The following is a 24110-nucleotide window of genomic DNA, read 5'->3' as shown; positions in this document are numbered from 1 at the left end:
TCAATTATAAATCAATATATCACATAGTGACCAATCTAGAAGTTTCGTAGTTCACCCCGGAAGCACATCATGACGATGTGCGTAACCATCTTTGTGAGCATAACCATCTATGAAAAATTTACTGGTATTAGTTTTTCAAACAAGCTACCATTTATGAGAAATAATATTAATATAAACGCTGGCTTTCAGATATTTTAACATGATTCTTATTTTCGAAGTCTAATCAATTAATTTAGCTTTAAGTCATCATCAGCTCACTATGCGTCGCAACCGAGGGGCCCAGAGCCTACCCTAAGTCAGGGGTGATTAGGCCATAGTCAACCACGCTGGCCAAGTGCGGGTTGGTTGACTTCACACATATCTTTGAATTTATTCGCAGATATGTGCAGGTTGCATCACGATGTTTTACTTCACCGTATTTAGCTTTAAGTAGTAGACTAAAAGTTATTTTCAAAGAACAGAAAGTGTAGTTACTAAAGTAAACCCAGTCATAATAATTTGACAAATTCGTGTTTATCATATACAAAGGTTCATTCGTTCCACGGGCCCCTAAATTATAATATATACAAGAGAGGAAATGAAGGGTGATGATCACGTTACTCCACCTACCTAACCAATGTTCACCTAACTCTTTAAAAATAAGCGCAGCATATTTTAAACCAGCTTTTTTGAAACACACAATAAAATAATTAACAATCGCTTTTTCAGATCAAGGAAGGCTACATAAAAATAAAAAAATCTCGCAAAAGCAGTTCGTACTAATCACAGCTTCGTACTAATCGTTAAAATTAAAGTAAAGAAAGATTCAATAACGCCAAGCAATTTTATTATTATTGAAGTAACGTAAGGTAACGCTTCATTTTTTACAAGTAACTTGCACAATATTCAAATTTAATATCGCTGAAACATAGTATAAAGAAAACAATTTGAATGGAAAGTTACCAATGTTAAAGGAAAATAATTGTTGCGCAATAAACATGAAAATTTTCCATCTCATTACGTCCTTGTTAAAGATGTTCAAAGTGAGCAACGCTATTTTAAGAAGACGTCTACAACAGAAATCAATAGGTAGCGCTCGCGTCCATGTATAAATTACACCCCCGCTCAAAATCAATGTAATCTCTGCCTTCATATTATATTCGCACGAAGAAATTATGCAAAGAAATACACAGTCGAAGACGTTAATTTCCTACCCATTTGAACAATATAGTACAAAAAATTAGCTTCTCATTTAGAATCAAATTTTATACAACAAACAATCATCATAAGCTATTTTAACATGTAAGTTTAGCATGTATGTATGTTGCTATAAAAATTTTCGACCCGAATAAAGTTTTATAATAGCTAGCAAATTAACGTCCGCGATTGTAAACATAGAACGTATTAAAATTAGGAGTGTTACCTGTAACGGGCTGATAATTTGAGCCTGTGTTGGTTGCTGAGTTCCGAGCACTGGTTGCGAGACTTGGACACACTGAGCGTGAACGGGCACAGTTTGACCACTGCCGGTTGCAGTTCCCACCTTAGCGCCGGCCACCTTGCCACCGCTCATCTGTACACAAATAATATTGTTAAAAAAATCTTAACCTTTTAAGTGCCGCTGCCGCCTTATAATGTATGATGTGTAACGTAGTACGAATTCAAAATTTCCTAGATTTTTTATGATTACAATGTGCTGTACCTATTGTAAAATTCTGAAAGAACCATCGATTCATCCACAGCAGTCCACTAATTTCTCACTCCCATACAATGACATTGTAAAATTGAAAACGGTCTTGAAGTAAATTTTAAAAAATCTAGCCCACTTTAAAATATAAGTAACGGCATATTAAGAATATATAAATATTACCTTATGCATATCAGTGGTTTTCTGTTGCTGTCCAATGCCGGAGACGGTCGGCTGTGAATGTGTTGGAATGATGCTAGCCTGCGAGTTGATGACACCGAGCGGACTGAAGACGAACGTCTGATTCTGCGTAGTAGGAATAGTGGCGTATCCCGGGAACGGCGCTGTTTAAATACCCTCGCCTTTAGCAAGCCGTTGACTAAATGAACCCGCTCCGTACAAATTTGAAACCCCCTCTTGTTTTCCTCTCAATTAGCAACAAGAAACATTGTTTTTACAAAGGTAATGTACAAGAGGCAAAAAAAGCCAACGACAAAATTTTTTAAACATTAAACTAGCGCTTGACCGCATCGCATTTGATGTTAATATGATTTTTTTTCTTGAATTTGGCAGGGTCTTATTTTGTAAGAAGCAGGTTGCTTGTATAAAACATTAAACAGTTATCCTACCACAAAAGTACATGCTTAATGGCTACCATACAAAAGCTACCCATACGAAAATGCGGATAGGAAAGACAAGATGTTATATTAGTTTAAACTGTAATTGTTCATAAGATCACATTACTCGCAAGATACTTTTCTCAAAACAATAGAGACATAAAATACTCCGATCGGGCGAGTGTTCAAATATTAAATAAATGCGTGTAAGCCGAAATAATAAGCATTAGCGACGTAAACAATGGCAGACAAATAAAGCGCTTATCAGCCCTTAAGCCTGCAATACCGCTTCGATAAAAAATCCCCTCTTAACTCCCGCTTTCACTGTTGCCCTCAAGGATTTAATGTGAAAAGATACTTATTGTAGATTTAATATGAGAAATCTACACTAAGGGTCACCCTGAGTGAACAATGTAAGAACGACAAGTCACATTGAGAGGTCATTTCGGCAGAAAGAAGAAGCATTAAAAGAAATCCGATAATAAGTGCCAATTAAAAAAATTAAACGAAAAAATAAAAGAAATTTACCCCTACTAAATAAAAACAACAATAGGCACATTCACAAACATTCACATATTCAACCAATCACGAGACTTGAAACAATTATAACGAATTCATTCAAAGTTTGTTTTATTTGAACCTGGATCCTGATAAGCAGTTAGACCTGTAAAATTCACTACAAAACTGAATAGTGCAGAAGTTCTTACTCTTATTATAAGCAAAGTTATACACAATATTGACAAAATCGCATCACATTTATCCTGAAAATCCTAACAAATATTCTGCGTTCTAATCAAGAAATCAAAAAAAAATCTGTGCCAAAAATTTATTTGAAAGTATCAAAAGAGATTGAAATATTCTTTTCAAGTATCATGTTTTATGTTTCCTTGTCTTATTTTTTCAACGGTACAATATCGACGAGCTTTAAGCTCCGTTCATGGACGAACAGCCAATTAGAAGAGAAATATAATTCCCCTAATTAGTGTAACAAAAAATATAAGAAATGTTTTTACATTTGGGCGTATCGTTGCCAATGACTAATATAATAAAATATGATAGATATTTTTATTATATTTTACGATTACATCGATTAAATTGATTACGCGATCACATTACATTAAAATATTTTTCGATAATCTGTTAAAATATGTAAATAATTGAAATTATTTTGTATTATTTTATAATAATTACAAATTAAATTAAAAGACTTACCTGTTTGACCCTGCAAGACAGATTTCCCTTGAGCAGTAAGCATGTGAGGAGCCAGCTGGTTCCCTTGGAATGGCTTACCGGCCGTAATTACCTTTATTTGGAACAAAAAGAAGTAATTCAGACACGTAAAGCTAATAAAAATTATGTTTGAAAACACTAACATCAAAAATTAATAACAAAAATGATTGAAACAGTGTCGATTTATATTATTCTGTCCAATATTTAATTATTTATAACCATTTGTTAAATGCTCATATTTATTTTTGAAATTGACAATGACGTGCACTTTTTTTCTTTTTATTTGACATTTTAAATCACATGTGCCAAGCCAGTATAAATTAAGATTTAAATAAATACTTTTTACTAAGCAATCTCACATTAAAATTATTATTTGCTTTCACTCCCATCTTACACACCAATCCATACATTTAAAACAGTGTATATTACCTGTATTGGTTGAGAGTTTAAACCTGGGTGTAAAGCAATATTTCCAGGCATGATTAGCGGCCCTTGAGCATTGTAGAGTTGTTGTAGATAGCTGTTGTTCTGCAACGGCTGTTGTATTACTTGCACCCGGCCGCCCCAGTCCGTACTACATACAAACATACGAATATAACTCATCACACATATAAAACCTAAAATCATAACCTAAAAGGTGCACCTTCTAAAACGTTGAAAATAAATCTAGTTATGTTTGACGTTGAACATTATTATTTAATTTGAAAGCTATAATTACATAATTGATAATTGTCGTTGATTAACTATAATGATTAACTATAATAGTTAGTAACAAACAATTGACTACTATTGTATATATAAATATATCGCCAAAAGACAGTTACTTAACACTGATATTTCAAAAAAATCTAAACCGTCATATAAATCTTTTTAAAAGTTGTCCAACTACAAGACAAGTATGACAACAATTACGTGTAGAATGAAGTAGTAACTGGAAGAATAGAGTTACTAGGATGAAGATACTAAAAGAATAAAGTTATTGAAACGGCGGAGTTACTAAGGGGATTAAATTACTGAAATATAGTCGTATCATTATGATACCTCAGTTGTTGCGGATGGGGCGTGGTGGCCGGCAAGCTGGGCAATGGTGACATGGTGGTGATGCCACTGGCTTGCTGCTGGATACCGCCTGCTTGCTGCTGTTGCTGCACCTATGATGAAATTATGTTTAATTGTTGTGACCAACTACCGCACAGTCGTAAAGACTTTCAAGTGCAGCGCAGTAAGTCATCATACTGCTTGTTGTTCTGCATTTGTTTGTACCGCTGTGATTATTTTAATCTTTGCAATAGAATATAAAGCTTATGGTACTGACTATAACAACCAAAATACATTAACTACCACTGCGATGCAGAGGATTTTTGTTATTAATATGGAACATGATTACTGCTATTAATGATTTGTGATCTTGCACCCATTTCTGCTAATATTATTCGATCAAATTTATAATATTAATTTCCCATTCTTGCATAATGTTACCCATGAGTTGCAATAAAAATATTAAGTACATAGAATTATATAAAAATAACTAGAGATTAAAATAGCGGGTGAAGCGTGCATGTGGGCGTCCACATCGGGCGAATGCGCGCATGCGCGATCTGCTTGCGAACTGCGTAGAAAACGCCACGAAAAGTCGAGGATGTTAATTTCCTACCCATTTCAGTATAAAAATATTTATCCTTTAAATGATATTTCATCAAAACGAGTAAGAAATAAATGTTATCGAATGTATAAAAAAAATCGCACCGCACTCTGTGGACTTACACTTATGATGTGACGTGATTAGTAATGAGATGAAGCAAAGCGTTTACCTGATGTGCCATGCTGCTAGGCATGGATGACACAACGGTGACAGTTTGGTGGTGCTGTTGTGTCGGCTCGTGCTGGGCCATGCTAATCTGCTGCTGTACTACCTGAGCCTGACCCTGACCCTCTACTAACTGGAACAGACAAGCAACATACACATGCACACAACGCCCCTTTTTTGTCCCTTTATTTAAAAGATCTAATATTACTGGTCACTTTTGTTTTTTAACTTCAAAGAGGTGTAGGTTCGTTATTACGTCTGTATATTTTTAATAATACCTTTATGAACCAAATAAAGTTAATTCAGTGAAGAATTTTACGATATTTTTTAAATTAAAAAAAAAGAACCTTTGATAAATGATATTCCCCCACTTTATTACAATCCATTTAGTTTTTTTTTTATCAAAGACAGTTACAATGTACAATAAACAATTTCATGCAACACATAAATGTTGAATTTAAACGTATAATTCCACTGCCGAAAAACTTCGATCATTATATTTATCTCGACATTTTTTCAAACAGAATAATGGTGACAACATATTTTTATACAAGACTTTCTCCAGTGGAAATACACATTATTTTATTTTTTGACTAAAACATCCAAACGCCTATAACACTATTAACTTTGATAAACATTTAAAGCGCTAGAATTATAATTATATGCAGTTTTAATTATGTATATTGTAACTTACTTGTTGTGGTTTGATGTCCGTGTTGATGCCAGTTTTGTTGTTTTTCTCAAAGAACAAGTTGGTTTGGGGGGATGGCAAGAAACTTAAATTGATCTCTCCTATACCGGGGACGTTGAATTGCTGAGTGTGCACGGGCTAGAAGAAAATAGATAATTTTATCTATCCATATCAAACGTCGTATTCTGAAGATCACTTTCTTTTAATTATTTGAATTTGAAATTTATCACTTTTTACCTTTATGGTTAAGACGTCTAATGAAATGTAATGCATTGAAATTAATAAAACTATTATTAAATTAAAAAAAAGCAAACAAAAAAAAGAAAACATAAAGAAAAATGTTTGGTAGAATTTAACGGTTGTGGGTGTAGTAAGTACGTAAATATAAGAACATTTTAATCAAAACGTACATGGTGACGAAGAATACAGCCATCTTGAAAAAAATGTATGCAAAGAACATAATGATGTACAAGACAAAGAAAAAGTAAAGCGGAACCATGATGCTGATAATGATTAGTGAATTTTGCTATAGAGAAACGAGAACGTCTACACGATGCCACGGCTCAACTAGAACTGAACATTTCCATATACCTTTTAAGGACTTACAATAAAAACACCTACACAGAAAAATGAATATTTCTAGAAGAAAATCAGAATAGACGAACAAAAATAGTCGTAACAAATTTACAAATGCGTTTGATATCATAGAAAATGTTAAGAAATCAAACGCAAATGATAAATTTGTATTTATAATGTCGAGGGCGTTGAGAACGTTTCATAAATCCCTTTTTAATGAAGGTACTTCTGTCGATTGCCACGTAAACACTTGAAAATAATCCGAACGATGTATTGATTGGCTTTTTGCAGTTACGAAACAATTTTCCCAATGCGCAGGTCTAACATTTATATAACAGAACAAAGCTGGTCTGCGAAAAAGAAAAAAAATACATAGTGGTACATGTTAAGGTGTAGACTTTGAAGATCAGCAACAATCTCAAGTTCCAGAAGTACTGCATGTCTTTACGTACAACGGAGTAGATTAAAATGTCCACCCTTAGCAATGACACTGCAATACAAAAGAATGAACTACGAGAAAACTGCTTATAACGTTTATGTCAACACAAGTAAAAAGATGTAGTCTTTTGACATTGCATCATCAGAAAATTTCTTGAGCTGCATCTCCATTTAGGAGAGGTTGGTCCTTTTTTCTGTCTCTCTCTGACCTATAAGAGGTGAAACAGTTGAGTTACCCCTACAATTTCAGTCCACTCTCTGGTGTGGAATAGCTACGACAACATTTTTACGATCAACACTCCTTTAACTGGTGAGTTTTTCCATCTAGATATTTAAACAAAAAGATATAATCACCTGCAAGAAATTTTTCGACAAATCCGTCTGAGTCACTTGTATGTCAGTTTTCTGCGCAGATTGTTGTTGCTGCTGCGGTTGTTGTTGTTGCTGCTGCTGTTGCTGCTGCTGCTGTTGCTGCTGCTGCTGCTGTTGCTGCTGCTGCTGCTGCTGTTGCTGGTATTGTTTCTGCATCTGTAAGTAAAAGTTTTAATTTAGAATTTATAATGATTAGACATAGGTATTGAATATACAAATTAATAATTTGAACAGTTGTTGCCGTACTCAATATATTTATATTAAATAATAATAATAAATATAAGCTTTGGACTTGCTAATTCTTCCTTTCGAGGTTAAAACATGTCTATAGCTAAAAATTGTTGTACGTAAACACAAAATATAAACTTTGTAATTACAAGATAAATTTAAGGCAACCATTGATATTACTACTTAGTACCATTTATACGATTTTCTAGATTTCTCCAGACCCTTATAGCCCTCTAATGATTACAATTTTAAATGAACCCAAGACACATTATTTCGTTATTATTTTCCTTACATTTAGGTGAATAAAAATTATAATATAATACATTACAAAATCTCTACTTAAAAACATGTTCACCTAACTAGAACTATATTATGTTTAGAACATATTTATTCTGATACTAGCTACAATAAAATCGTTTCAAACAACTAAAATGATGATCTCAAAAGGGATTTAGCTAAACAAATATTAATATTATTCTTATCTATCTATAGCATTACAAACAATTCCATCAGGATAATATTGGCTATGCACTTCCCTTTCAATAACTGAGATATACTAGATATAATATGAGTTTACACAGCATATATTACTGAACGGCCCGAACTACGGTGAATCCTATAATTTCGAGGTAAAAACTAATATTTACCAACTAATTATGACGCAATTCCGAAAAGTCTTGGGATTTCTGTTTATTCCAAGCATTCGAAAACTTGGTAAATTATTTTACTCCAAATAAACGATAGATTAATAACTAAATAGCTATTTAAACATATGATATTAATTTAGCATATGTTTGAATTATCTAAAACTTGAGTTTTATCAAGTTTTTCATCATCAGCACACTATACTCTCCACTGAAGGGCTCGGAGCCTATCCTAAGTTATTTACTGTGGGTTGGTTGACTTCACACATATCTTTGAATTTCTTCGCGGATATATGTAGGTAATAAATGTAGATATATAAATCGAATCGAAAAACACATTGGTATAAGGCAGGATTCGAACCTAGGACCTGTAGTCAGACCAGTAGTTGCAAGTCAAGTGCTTGACCCATGAGCCACCGACGCTCTGAGATTTATCAAATTCATAATGGTAAATAAATAGTAGATATAAACCAAAATCACAAGTTTACGGAGTTTTAGTTAAGCTTTTCGATAACACTCGTGGTTGGTGACACTCGATTGTGCTTGGAGGAGCAATTACCGAAGTTCGGGCTTTTACAGTGATTATGTTAACAACGTATATGTTCGCAACTATATGTTATCTAAAGATTATGGTGCGTTATATACTATAGCTTATATATTTTATACATGTTAGAATAATTTTTAATTACTTAAGTGCTAAAAACTAAATTTAATGTTAGTTCACTGGGATGCGTGGGTGTGTTAATTTTAAGCTATCAAGGCGTGTTAGATTAGCGCATAAACCATTAGCGTATCTTACTGTGGGACTCTACTGTAATAACTGCATTGACACATATTGTCATCCTTCATATTCTCTTTGAATAGAACAAAGACACCATGAGTCAATACAAATGCTACGGCAGTAGAAACCTAATGTTGGTTACATGCGTTAGTATTCTTTAACGTTATTATGTTCAGATTATTATACGTTGAGATCTGACAGCCGCTAAGCAATCGTTTTGTGTTTTCTCTGCCGAGGCAATTGTAAATGAACATATTGTGTTATCTCAGATTTATCATGGGGACTGAAAGGGACGACAATTTAGTTTCATCTTTGAAATACTCCCCTGAGAGTTACGACTCAACCATTTAGTAATTTTAACTATGTATTTTATTACACGTATAGTATTAGCAGACTATCTTCACTTAGCCTTAGCGATTCGTAAGCTACGACGTAACTACTACGTAAGAATGAGTTAGGAAGATAAGGTAATTATTAACTATTAATTTTGGTTTCAATTAGAGTCGTGTTGTAAACGGTGTAACTTCTGCCGCATATGGTAAAAGTTAGGCATATTTATAGGCTAACAGTCACCCGCGACTTCGTCAGCGCAAGCTTAAAAAGCCTATCATCATATGCTTGCACGCATCAGCCATCCAAGTTCAGTCATAATTGGTTGAGCCGTTCCGGAGATTACCCGCGGAACAAACGAGGCCTTGCGGACAGATATACCAAATATACGTGTGTACGAAATATGATTTTTTTTCTATATTACATACAGACATTCCAATTTTATTATTTATTAATTTACTAGCTGTCGCCCGCGACTCCGTCCGCGTGGATATATAAAAAACTTAATTAGTGTAGCTTATGTGTTCTTTCAGACTATGTTCTATATGTATGCCAATTTAATCGAGATCCGTTCAGCCGTTCTAGAGATATCTTCAAATACCTATCAATCCATCCATCCACATCACATCCATCTAAACATTCGCATTTATAATATTAGTGAGTTAAATAAAAAGCAGCTCTTCAAGGCATAAATTCGAAAAAAAATGAATAAATAGTATCCTATGTCCCTCTCCTGGCTCTCAGCTTCCTCCTCACCAATTTTCAGCCATATCGGTAAAGCCGTTCTTGAGTTATAAATCGTGTAACTAACACGACTTTATTTTATATATATAAAGATATATATACATATTTGTATATATAACAATCGCTTCTTCACATCGAGTGAACCATTGACTATTTCCTTTCATAGTACCCCGGTTAATTTAAATATTGAGGCTACAATAATTTGCGGTAATCGCAAATACATATTTTGGGCTATGATTATTTTTTCTCACAAATGCTTGATCGATGAGGACTTTTCGGAGTTCACATACAATGATGTAAATTTTAAAAACCTTTTAAATTCGCTTATCTTGACCTGCCCATAGCAAAAATATTAGTGCCTATAGAAATAATATTTTAATTGTATTACTTTAGCTTTTACAAAAACCGTTTTTTTAACACTTAAAATTGAACGTTTACCTAATTTAGGGTTCAGTAGTGCCCTCCTCCATGCCCGAAACGAACACATTCGAACCATTTTGTTTCACTTTCAACACCTTGTTATCAGATTTATTTGCTTTTGTAAATGGACGCAAATTTGTTTTATGAATTATTTGAAGGCCGTCAGATCTCTTCATATAAAAGTGAACTAGACTAAATCTATTACCAGTTCTTGATCTTGTTGATTCTTGATGTGTTGTTGTATTGCGTGGTGCTGTCTCTGCAGCGCCTGTTGTTGGAATTGTTGGAGTTGTTGTTGCAGTTGCTGTTGTTGCAACTGATGCAATTGTTGTTGTTGCTGTTGAATTAATTGCTGTTGTATCTGTAATATAAATGTATATCTTCTTATTTCAGCTTCCTCCAATATTCTTTTGTTGTCCCAACACCAGATTTAGTGATATGAAGCATTTACGTATAATATGCATAACATATTCTATTAATTTTATTAGATTTTGAAGATAAATATTTCTGTTCCGTGTTGACGAATTGCAGCGAGAGAACTTCAATTTATTTAATTCATAACTTTTAAAGTTTCCTTAAGTATTGGTTCTTAAAATAGTTTGTTACAATTAGCTTTTTTGGGTACTGCAGAAACGGAGGAAGTTGTTAAAATAGTTATATTTATGGATTCAATATAGCGTCCGATGTAACGGCAAAGCAGTGACACCAACGATTCGGTTTTTTGGTAATAGAAACGTAGAAGATTTATTTTTGTCTGGACTAGGTCCGACACGCTGATAATCCTTATTCCATTGTCCAGATCTAAAGATAAGCAAGCAACCAATTTCAAAACGTTAATATCGAGTTTGAAAGCTAATTTTATTGTTGAAATAATGAGCTGTCTATATGTACGTAGAAGCTGAAGAGGTGAAACAGGATCCTATCAAATAAGAATTCGTATCTGTCTACCCTCATGTTTAAAGAGATCAGAAATGGAATTTTCCTGAGCAATAACGCTCAGTGATGACAGCTGTCGCTCTAAACTTTATCCGAGGGGAAGATGAATTCCCGAAACTCGCGAAATAAGCATTTAATTAATTGTCCGAAAAGTGATTTTGTTTAATTCCACTGTAGGAATTATCTGCACTACCACTTTCATCCTTTAACACTTCATGATTTTTAATTTTTCGGCGTAGAGTGATATCACGTAATTTTACCGTGAAATTGGAATGACACATGTTTTAAAACATATTGTTGTTTTAATTTTCGAAAAGAGAATGTGAGCGACGACGCTTTGTTTTTATACAAGTCGTCAGTCGAGACACCTTTAGAGAGGTGATAGATAAACGTCCATGTGGGATACGTGAACTACGAAAAATTAGTCGCGTTGTAACTTCTGCCTATACGTAGATTTGCTTTTAGAAAGGACACGTATAATTTAAATAACTAATTAGGTAATTGAACTGTTATAATTCCGTTAAGTATAAGACACAGATGTATACAGGACCGGTAAGAAACAGGTCTGGATTATTGTCTCGTATGTTACTGAACAATTATGAATTTACGACATGTAATAAACAGTCGATACCAAATTGTGGTTTGATTTATTGCTTGCTTGACTTTTATACATAAAAAGGACCGCGAATACGCCCGCTATTTACAATTGAATGTCATGTTTATTTCGAAGTAACGGTGTAATAATTTAATTAAATTTGTGTCGTAACTTTTCTTGATAAATAAATAAAAAAAACTTTCAAGCTTCTAATTGTAAAAATGACATTACTTCCATACAAAATTTCCATCCCTTACAACCCTTTTTCGCGCTAAAAATAGAATCAAAGCTACCTGTGTACGAAATTTCATTAAATCAGTTCAATCGTTTTGGCGTGAAACTGAGACAGACAGACAGATTTATTTCAGCATTTCTAATATAATAGAAGTAAGGATTTATATTCTGTACGTTTAAAATTCCTCTCCAGCATGTAAAGCATTTTAATTAAAGTCAAATTTTGTCCGTTGTTTTAAATTTTTTTGGGATTTTTATTGTTCAAGATTTTGTTATTTTTTTAAATTTCGTTCCAATGATGGAATGAAATATATTTTTTTTAAATGGTATTATTTTCATTATGATTATATTATATATTATAATACACATATATTCTCTGGGTGTGTGTATTAGTCCAATCCAGCTCAGTATTAGCTAAGTTTTGGTTAAAGTGAAAATTTGTATTTTATACATATTTTGGGTTCGTATGATTTGAGATAGATATAATTAATTCAATTTAACTATGGTTGATTTTGATTACCGGTATTTTAGGTTCTCAATGACTAACCGTATTTTTTAACAGTAACGTTTTACCCGTAATTTGTTAGTAATGTCACACCGGGTCGTTAGATGGCGCTTTTATCCATCTATGATTACGAAATATAATTTATTGTTCAATATGCTAACTTAAAGTAAATTTATATGAAGAGAAGATATTTGTTGCAAAACCTTCACCGCGTAAAGTTACACGAGATGCAAGTAAATATCAAACGTGATGTGACTCGCGTTCACAACGCTAACAAAATCATGCATGTTAGAAGCTTAATGTACATTACGAGAACACAAACACTTTAACATTTTATACATTTCGTTTTTGACCATTTATTAAATAAACAAATATTATTTACATATATACTGGTGAATCATATCTAAAATATTAAGTGCAATTTAAAAAAGATAGCCTAACATAAAGCATATTTTTACCCTTAAAAATATACATTTATACATGAAGAATTACAAATTCTTATACATATATATACAATCATAGCCTTCACCAAACCTAAATTTCTAAAATCTAGTACCAATTAGTATCTAAACTTAACAGAATACCTTAGCTAGAGGACTCATTCCTAAATTTAAATAAATTACTATTTATAATTGAGTTAGAAAAATAAAATAAAACTTAAAAAGCTGTTATTCTATTTCTTTGGGCCTGTATTTTGTATCACTAAGCATTTGTAAACTCCTTTTAAGAACACAAGACAATGGAACTTCGAAATTTTCACAGCTTCAAGTCATGTTTGAGAACCAATAGCTAGAAACATATTCTGATAAGTTCATTTGAATTTCAAGTCCTATGTTAGCATTATATTTGTCTAAGATGATAAACGACACCTTATCCATTTTAACCAACACCATTTGGAAAGTTCATCAATGCCTCCAAAAAGGATGATTTTTTTTATAATAATCAAATGAATTCACAAATGATTTTATATGGATTCTATTGGAAATATTAACTTTAGATATATTCAAGAGATGTAGTTTTTTAATGTACCAAAACCTTTTAAGGAGCATTGACTCATAACTTAGCTATGTTATAAACACACCCACACACCCACATGCAGTTTTACCTATGCAATTTTTTTTTTTGCAAACATTATTTTATCAAATTTTAGTAGCCTTACTAATTGTTAATTATTACAAAGATTAACATGTTTAGTTTAATTCGTACCTGTGTACTTAGTACCAGAAAAGTGTAAATTATTCATTATGTAATTTGAAAAATTGTGGCTATTAAGCTTTATACATAATTGCAGTGCAAATTGTTTAACAAATATCAGCTTGTTTCAGATAGTGATAAAGACTAGTTTCAATGAGGATCACACAGGATTGTTGTTAGTCATGCGCATTAAAATATTTTATCCTTCATAATTTCAATTACCTGTAACTTATCATCCTCCTCTTTTGGATTTCTATATCTGTACTCTTCAGTTGCCTGTTGAGTATCTGGTTCTAATTTTGGCTGCTTCAGCTCTGGTCTCCGGTAAGGATTGTTCTGTTTGTCTAATGCTAGCAGCGTATTAGCAGCCTCGTACTTATCCTCAAAGGTGATGCCAGCTTTCTCAGCAAGAGTCTCCAGACATTGTAGAGGTCTCTTTGTTACCTTAGATTGGCTTTTAGTTTTTTCAGGTTGACCACTACCTGGAGATTGTTTTGATGTTGTTCTAGTTATTGTAATACTGTTCTTATTGTTCTCATCTTTCTTATCATTCTTGGGTTCTAATGTAAAATAGTTTTTGGGATAATTATTATTATCTTTATCTTTTTCGCTATTGGCAGCGCCGTTTTCAATCAATGTTATTGTTGTTGAATTAGCCACTTTTATTGTTTTATCTTTGGATTCTTCTTTCGGTTGGATGTTTGAGCCAGATCCATGTGGTGGACTGAGTAACTGTACAGGGACATGCTGTGTCACTGGTGCATTTGTATTTTGTTTTTCAGAATTATGTTTATCACCAGATTTGGATAACTGTTGTTGGAAATTAGATGGATGAGGTTCTTTATCTTGGTCCTTTTTTTTAATGTTATCTAGTATTTCAGTCCTGAAATAGAAGAGCCATGAGCTGTTTAGTAAAAAAATATTGACCTAAGTTCATAACACAATGAAAGACACATAAACACAGTTCTTAAATTGTTGTAGCCTATACTTTTGTAAGACTTGCAGGAAGTTTTTTTGCGTGTAAACATAACTATTGATTACAATCTTAGCTAAATATGATAATAGTGGATGTGCTTAGCTTATCATTAACAACAACACAGAGCAACAATTAACATGCAAGGAGTATCACATCTAAAGAATTTTACTTCTATTCACTATAGTTGGCATTAAAATAGATTTTATTTCGAATGTATTTGTTTGATAATTTTAAAAATTGTACCAAAATATTAAAAAAAAGAAACTGATACTGTCAATGTCAATTAAGAACTATAATGTCCTGTCAAAGTTGTCAGCTGTCTAGTTAGCGGAGCATAGGTAGTAAATTAATTTTATTCTAGCGCCAGTGAGAAAAAAATAAAAAAAGGTAGACGATAGATGGCGCTGAACAATTATTGTCTTCAGGTTTTCGTGCTTTGGTCATAATAAGATATAAGAGAATACGTATTTATAGCCGAACAAGGACATAAGACCCGACAAAAGAGGCACTGCTTTCACAGTTGGTTATATCATAAAACCAAAATAAAAACATGTCTGTATGAAAAGGATCTTGTGAAACTTTTGACATTGACAGGAGGACGCTAGTGAGGTGGGCTATCATAATTACGTTTGACTTATGCCCACCGGGTCAGATAACGTTGTCGGTCTATAATTTTAAATCGTCTAAATGTCAGTGTCACCATCTTGCAGTGACGTAATTTTGATTATAAAACTAATTAATTCTATAGCGAATTAAAAATGACTGTTCGAGTTCAATTGGCGTAAATAGCGAATATTTTGTTTCCAACGTGAATCGTAAGCATTTAATTGTGAAGAGTTGCTGTTTTCGTTTTGCAGTATCAATACTAGTAATTTTTAGATATGTAATTGTAGAATTAGGATAGAAATTGATTACCGAACGACTGATCGCAAATATGACATTTGTTTGCGGGTTATTCAATTTTGTGTTCATTATCGTTAGTACAAATAAGTGTTGAGACAAAAAAAATTATTTAATGATGACGTTAGGACTTATTTTTTGGTCCTTCCATTTATTTCAAAATGATCCTAGTAACGTAAGTACAACGCTATGTTTTGTTCGTAGTCATTTATATATGCGTGTTGCTCTTTAAACTAGTAAATATTAACTATGACATTGCTTGTTACCAATAACAGGCTAAATCCATTGCAACCTAGGTAATTATTAGTAAGATAATAAAATTTTGCTCCATAATGTAAAGTCTTTTTACCTTTTTCGTAAATATATAAATATATTAATTAACAGAAAGCTAAAACTTTAAGCATGCCAGGTGGAATATGTAAAGGAGAATTTATTATAGCAAAAATTGCTATTCAAATGGGATAAGAAAATGTTAGTTACATTTTCCCATGCCCATTTTTTGCATTATTAAAACTTACCATTTCCTCTACTAATACAAGGGTACACCTATTTAGGAACAGATACCTAAATAAAAACGGCCTGTCTGGCTTTATTTCACAAGGGGAAGCAAAAAATAATGAAAAAGTGCGAGCAAGAGGGCATTATGCGGACACGTGTGGCATAGAAAGAGAAATAGTGAAGCGCACTAGGGGAGTCGGAGAGCAAACCGGTTCTGCATGTGTGCAGACAGTCGGCGCCCTTTCTCCCCACGCCTGTCGACTGTCGACCCTCGGGCGCTAGGGCCTCACATTGTCAGCTTTTCCCCGAAGCGTGGCAATAATAATACTAACCGACTCCCCCTATATTAAACTAACAACAAAGCCTCAGGGTACGTGCTCTTTGAAGTATGAATTTAAAGCATGGCGCGGTGAGAAACTGTAAAAACGGAAAAAATTCGAAATGCCAAGCAAGTTTCCTTTCTCTTCAACTTCTTTCAAAAGTTGGTACAGAAGTCGATTTGCGAATGTAGGGTATTAGCGGTCTGTTACGATCACAGGTATCATTCTCCATAGCCACACGAGACGCATTCGACCACATTAAATCGCAACCACAAAGTAAAAAACAACATAAAATACCTTTTAGTGTAAAAACCATAAGAACTACGTTCCATCGTTTCAAAATAAAGGATTAACTTAAACGTAAGCGCCGACCCATGCGGCAATTATTGAAAGAAAAAACAAACAAAATGTTAAGGAACGAGACATTCGCACGAGTGAAAGTAATCACAACACTAGTTATCGATGAAAACGGCATACAAACACACTTTATCGATACCCCGACGACGGTATCATTATAGGAATAACCTTCGTTCCGAAAGGCAAAGCACGACTGTGCGGTGTGGAGCGCCGCGTATCCGCCGCCGCGCCGCGCTACGCCGCACCCATGGCCGTCGCCCCCCGCGTCACACGCTCTCGAGCGTCCATCGCCAATCGTACGCCCGCCCTGAATCTGGCTCTCCTATTGGTCGATTCATTTTCTGACCGTTCCACATACAAAACCGGTTGCCAAGAACGACACGAAGGGGCGCAAGGGACGAATTTAGCAATTCTCTATTATTATTCTTACATCGTCCATCTCTTTCTAACGTTTTGTTTAGATGGAGACAGACTTCACAAGTAACGCTTGCTTTGTACAACAGATTTGCTTTTGTTTTGTTCATATTTTTGGACAGATTTTTGAACAATAATTCGTCTCTCTCATCATATATACCTGTTTCACTGACACAAGATCAAGTCAAGTCATAAAGATTTCCAAAATATATAACAAGAAACTCCATATCAATTCAAGTAAAAATATTGAGCAGGGTTAAAGAGAGAAATTTTATCATTGCGCAGTTTGAGGGTTTCACTGTTCAACCCCAACGGCTTCCTAAAAACCACCCTTATAATCCGACAGTATTTGTAATAGGGTGGAAATCACCCTATATTTAAATAAAATACTCCCTACAAAATATTATTAGGTACCCGTATTATTTACATATTAAAAACCAGAAAGTGCGTTTTAAGTTCACGTTTTTACATAATGTTTGACATTATGTCACAATTAAAATTGCTAGTGAATAGTATTTGGAGAACCAATAAACTTATTTAACTTTTTGAGGTTAAGTTACTGAATATAATCCTGTCTATTAATTAGAAGCTATTTTGAAAAAAAAAATACCGTTACAACTAAAGAAGGAAGGTTAGGGATAAAAGTATTTACTAATTTGTTTGTTAAAAAAATTTTAAAATTAGATTCCAATGTGGCCAGGGTGCACGTAACTTTCTGATGTCTTCTTATAATCGTGATTCACTTCTGTAGCTTTACTAATTTGTTTGTCATATTGTTTGACGTTTCTCGTTCAATTAAAAAAATAATCGTGTAACATTGGCACTTTTGATTTAAATCTAGATACAATATAATATAATAAGGTTCATCTCAATCTAAAGTCCGACAAACTTATCTGACCCGTTGAGAGAGGCGCTGCTTATCGCGGTTAATTTTGTGAGAATATACATAAAACATACTTAAGACACAGGAAATGTCATAAAAGAAAAAAATACATAACAGCTACAGTGCAAAGAGGGAGAAACTTGAGAAGGGGGCGCTAGTGCGCTGCCATAATTTAGTTAAACTTATGTGCATAGCTTCAAATTCGGTCTATTAAAGGTAAAAGGCACGGTCTGTTTGGAATAAAATGACACAAAACAAAACAGCGACAGAACTTCAATGATTTTGTGACATTTTTTGGCATTGACAGGGGGGCGTTAATGAACTATTGTATTAGTGTTCCTAATGCCCACCAGGTCATATAACTAACGATAACTTTGTCTCGCTTCAAACCCGTTGATTGTGAATTTCACAATTTGGTAATGGGGCTACCAACAGAGAACAAAAAGTGTAAAATTTAGTATAAAATTTTCAACATTTGACAATGATTGATCGAAGATACTAAGAAGTACTAAGAATACTAGTGATTGAAAAGCGCCATCTATCTCAGTTCCTTGTTATTTTCTGCTACCGCCATCTATTTTTTATTTTTTAAATCAAAAGTTAATGCAAAAAATGTCAAATAGGATAAATATAATTAATACGAATATCAGAAATAATATAATAAGTACTTTCTACCATTTTTTTATTTACGTTTATATGAATATCCTCCTTACTGAACCACTGTCCTAATCGGGATAAAATTACTCTTTGGACGCCAAAGAACGTCTATAAGTACCTAAATATTTTTTATGTGTGTTTACTTTAAGTGTACCTATTTGCATAAAATAGTTTATGTATTGCATAACCTGTTTTGTAATTTGAAATCTTCAAATTGGATAATGGCTGATTGTAAAAATAACGAAAGCGGGAACTTGATAGATTTCGTCGACTACCTGAGGTGTCCGTTATTTATTGGAGGTAAGTCGGAACCGAAGTGCCGTCCTAACCTAACTTTTTTTTACTAAAACTTGACAGCCATATTCGTTTGAGGCGGTATCCATTTTTATTATATAACTCTTTTATACGGATGTATGTCACTGGACTCCTCCTAAATCGGTGGACCGATTTTAAATATTTTTTGTTGGCATATTTGTAAACCAGTTTTGAATGGTCACTTTTATGATTTACTGCCGTACTCAGAATCATTAATTGGTAACTAAGGAAGTCCGTTTGTGTAAGACGCTTAATGACCACTTAACAACGAAGTGCCACAATAAGTGTAACAATTAGACTGAAAGTTTAATAATATAGATGAAAGCTTGATTTCCTCATACGAGTTCTCTAAATTTCCATGATGTCTTATTCAATTATGATGAGACTTAATGTTGCCCCTGACTCCGTCCTCGCAGAATTATAAAAAAAACTTAATAACTTGCTTATGTTTTTCCGGATTATGTTCTACATCTATGCCAAATTTCATCGAGATCCGTTGAGCCGTTCCGAAAATACATTTTAACGAACATCCATCCAACCAAACATTTGCATATAATATTAGTAAGATTGTGATAACTCAATTGATGTTATTCACAACAAAATAAGCACCTAATTTAGAATTGAATAAATATCAATAGCGTAGCAATTTTACTGATAGGATATTGAAGATGAAAGAAAACATAAAAAGATACAATGAACTCCATTACAGTTTGTTGTGCTTTTATGTTTTCTTTAATAATTTTCTTTAGGTAAAATCAGAAGAGATTGATATTATATTGTTAGTGAAACATTCCGATTCTTGAATTGGAGTCGGAGAAGGTAAATACTGATTTTTCTGTGTACACAATTCTGTATAAATAATCTCGAGTGAGCGGATCGGGTCGTTTTATTGCTTTTTTATAAGCAGTAGAAGATGACATATGAGAAAGCTGCTTCCAGATTTCGTGAAGGACCGCATGAACGAACACAGAGGAGGAGATGTAGTACAAAAATAGGATATTTTCCCCTACTGAAAGCGCTTATTTTGCCAAATTCACTTCTCCTCCCTAATCCTTTCTTATAAAAAAGGATAGGCAGGAAAAATTACTATAATTGTGCCCCAGGCCTACAACTTGAACGATACGCGAATTAAATTACAACCTTTGTGTAGTTTGGTTAAAATTTGTGAGAATACGTCATCGACAAAATTTGTGTGAGGTTATCGTTGTACATCATTAAAACGCCCCCATGATATAAACACTTTCTCGCATATGTTTATGCTAGACCACAGATAAGCTGTTAGGCGACCTTTATCCTTTTTTCCAAATGAGTCCTGAATAACACTTAAAATTTACGTGCCACGAAGTCATTAAAAGTTATAATAAAAATACACCATTATTTTATACATCTGCTGTCTTACGTGTATGTGTTACAAACAACTATCTAGATGTTGCATCTTGCATCGCAGCGAAACTTTGCAGTCAGTTTTTTGCGCATTTTAAGCTCGGCGCGTGGTCGCAGTAAAAAATGTACCGGGCACAAGTTCCCTTCGCGCGGGCTTTCAATAACCCGATGACGTCACAGACAGTACAGTTGGCAAAATATATTGTATTTGTGTTAATAAAAGTTTTCGGGGAAATAATTTCTTATCATATTTAGTTTATTCACAATTTCAATTTTTTGTAAGTTGTTAGTACTCGGATAATGTAACATTATGGATATTAATGGAGTTGAAAAAATATAATACTTTTGTTATAAAACCGGGAAGTAGTTAACTCTAATTCGAAAAACTAAAAAGCCAAGATATACACGCGCATCTATAAAAAGCAATCAGTCAACTAAAAAAAAAAAGAATTTTTATAGAAAATAAAAATAATATATTTTATTTACGATTGTTTTTGTCAACGCTACCACACTGACAAAGCAAGCTGATGCGGTCTTTCGGAAAGAAGTCATTGACAAACCTGCGCACAGAAATGCTCGTGTAATTACTAATGGAATTTTTAAAAAGGGAACCAATCAAGGGATAATTAACTCAGACTCAGATAATTAACTATCCATATACTTTACAGAAAAACTACTATTTGTAATAATTATATTAATGTTAGATGTCATCTTTTGGTTTTTTTTTCAGGCTAAAAAGCCTAGGAGTTAAAACTTCTTTTAATTACACTATGACGTGAGAGTATGCGTAAATTTCAACTACTCAAACACCTAGTTATAAACATATTGTCATCCCACTCATTTCCTTAGAAAACAAAGATAGCAATATATATTTCGGTATCGGAAACTCACTATAAGCTTTAACTTTGAAGATAAAATTATTAAACGACTTAAAATTCCTTACTAGTAATTCTGAACCACCGAATGATAATAAAATAAATTGCTTATATATTTTTTATAAACTTTAACTTTATATTTACGTGCGGATGAAATAAAATTCAAGTAACTATCTTAATATATTACAATTCAAAAGGATAATTCGTTCGTTACTTCGTATGATGAATAGTAACCTTTCACGCGAAGTTTTATTTGTACACGGTATTCATACCGCTCGCTCGAACAATGTAGATACGAAGTGTAAAGTAATTGAACAATATGATTGTAGATATTTAACTTTATAACAATGGTATAAGATTCAAAATTGCCTGAATCAAGGTAGTGTTTGTGCGCGTGTATCATTTTTTAAGTAGGGTTATATTTTTAATCTTACTTATAACTAATATTATAAATGCGAGTGTTTGGATGTATGCACGGAAGTTTGTTAAAAAGTATGTGCATACGGCTGCATAGTTTTCACTGGAATTTGGTATAGCTATCAACAAAGTTTGGAGGAATACATAGGCTACAAATAAAGTATTTTTTTTAATTCCGCGCGAAAATAGTCACGGATGCCAGTACTAAATATAAAAGGATTTACTAAATTTTTTAATAAATTTCTGTAAATTCTTACAATATATAGAAATTGAATAATAATTTAATTAACTCCAATTATTTCCTTTTATTAATATTTACCTAAAGATTATTACAATTAAAGCAGCAGTCCGGATGCAGTGGAGACGTCTTTTAAATCACGTCACGGCACATAGGTTACTTGATGACCACGACAAGTCTGGCAAGACTGAAACCACAGAGAAAAAGAAGAAATATTATTAGGTCGACATAAAATCATTTGAAAGTCTGACCCCTTTTCCACTAAGCCACTAGCCGTCTCGCCTCTGTTGCTACGCGCGACTTCTGTTTCTAATCTTATCCTTTGTTTCGATCTAAAGTCATAATTAAGCAAACTCATGAACGTTAAATTCTATACACGGTAGTTAATTTAAGTTCTTTTGTAAAAAAACATAGTTTTATGGGAAACTGTGTTAGACTAGAAATATTTTGTTATCGGGTTAGCGTAGAGTTCAGTTTGTTATTACTTAAACCTTTTTTAAACTATTTCTTCTTTTTGAAAAATACTAGGTCCCGTATGCGGTCCTTTTGTTGGTAGAAGCTTACATTAAGCTTAGAAGAATTAACCGGTTCTAGAAAAGGTACAGTAACCAAGAATTTGCCAACCATGAACGAAAAAATTACTTTGTCTCTTTCTTTCGCCATGAAAGAGTTGTCACTATGAATTAGGCGTTCTAACGACGGACGCCATTTTTATACGGCGGAATCATACAATTTTTTCTGCGATATATAAATAACACATCCCTACTAAATTCTTTAAATCAATTGTCAAACTAATCAACTTATACCGGACAAGGTATATTGGGTAGGTTTACTTAGGAGATATGTTTAACGCGAATGCTACCTTTGTATATTTCTGTACTTGGAATTTTCCAATTTCGAAACATATTCAAATATACTGCTATCTCTGTTTTCTTTCAAGAGAACAACAGGGATGTAATGATTATGATTTATTATTTATTGTGTGATTCCAAATGCTTCGCCAGTAAGGTATGGATCGATCAGAATGTTGGGCACTCACAGGCACGGATAAAAAGATGTGACGGAAAGTTCATGAAATTTTAAATATAAATTTATCAGGTGTTCAGAAATTGAAAAGAAAATTGACGTCACGCTCCTAAGAAAAAAATGTCAAAATTCTAAGTTCACGGGAAGTACCCTGTAGGTTTTGATTCCCTTGCGAATGTCGTATTTGCGTAAATTTGCGACATAAACGGTTGTATCTTTTGATTGCGTTGGTTTAGAAGTTTTATTTTTTCACAGCACCTAGCGACCGCAGACTTGAACATTTGATATAAATTCCAGCTTGATACCTTCACGCGTTTTTGAGAAAAAGTGTCTCGACAGACGGACGGACGGACAAGTGATCCTATAAGGGTTCCGTTTTTTCCATTGAGGTACGGAACCCTAAAAAAAAACTTTTATCGAATGAGGAAAGCTGCGGATAAAAGCTGATAAAGTATGAACTTATTTCTCGTACAGAAAGACAATAAATTAAATAAATAAAATCCATACCTCTTCCAATAAAAGTTGTCCCTTGTTTTCAAAACGTATTAATTTCTAGAACACGACTGTTTGATACAACGAGTAGAAATCGAATGATAGAATAACATTGTCAAAGAAGCGATTTGAGATCATATGTTTTAAAGATGTAAAGCTTTTTGTTAAGGGGAAGATACTAGTTTCAGTAATCAAATATTTTAAGTGTAGCGGTCACCCGTGACTTTATCAGCGCAGAATTAAAAAAAATAGCCTATAATATGCTCGAATGCATCAGCTACCTTCCCGTAAAAGTTACGTCAAAATCTGTTCAGCCTTTTCGGAGATTACTCTATTTTTCGTTATCAGAAA

General features: G+C 33.4%; 1 protein-coding gene across 3 annotated transcripts in view; it reads right to left on the bottom strand.

Moving 5' to 3' along the window:
- PH (polyhomeotic) overlaps nucleotides 1-24110 on the bottom strand; it is a 61273-nt gene that overhangs the window by 15016 nt on the left and 22147 nt on the right. For 2 of the 3 annotated variants that reach the window (XM_013306673.1, XM_013306675.1), the window contains exons 3-12: nucleotides 14231-14891; nucleotides 10750-10905; nucleotides 7380-7553; nucleotides 6015-6149; nucleotides 5325-5453; nucleotides 4555-4664; nucleotides 3943-4087; nucleotides 3496-3586; nucleotides 1850-2010; nucleotides 1403-1552 (exon numbers count right to left, since the gene is read on the bottom strand). In XM_013306673.1, coding sequence (XP_013162127.1) covers nucleotides 1403-1552; nucleotides 1850-2010; nucleotides 3496-3586; nucleotides 3943-4087; nucleotides 4555-4664; nucleotides 5325-5453; nucleotides 6015-6149; nucleotides 7380-7553; nucleotides 10750-10905; nucleotides 14231-14891 — 1912 coding nt within the window. Of the gene's footprint in view, nucleotides 1-1402; nucleotides 1553-1849; nucleotides 2011-3495; nucleotides 3587-3942; nucleotides 4088-4554; nucleotides 4665-5324; nucleotides 5454-6014; nucleotides 6150-7379; nucleotides 7554-10749; nucleotides 10906-14230; nucleotides 14892-16999; nucleotides 17266-24110 lie in introns of those variants that run through there. The other variant, XM_013306674.1, reaches the window with a different exon arrangement.

The sequence above is a fragment of the Papilio xuthus genome, unplaced genomic scaffold (genome assembly GCF_000836235.2).
Source record: "Papilio xuthus unplaced genomic scaffold, Pxut_1.1 DF828177.1, whole genome shotgun sequence".
Lineage (NCBI taxonomy): Eukaryota > Metazoa > Arthropoda > Insecta > Lepidoptera > Papilionidae > Papilio > Papilio xuthus.
Note: the sequence above shows the minus strand (reverse complement) of the source record. Positions and strands in the feature narration are given on the sequence as shown.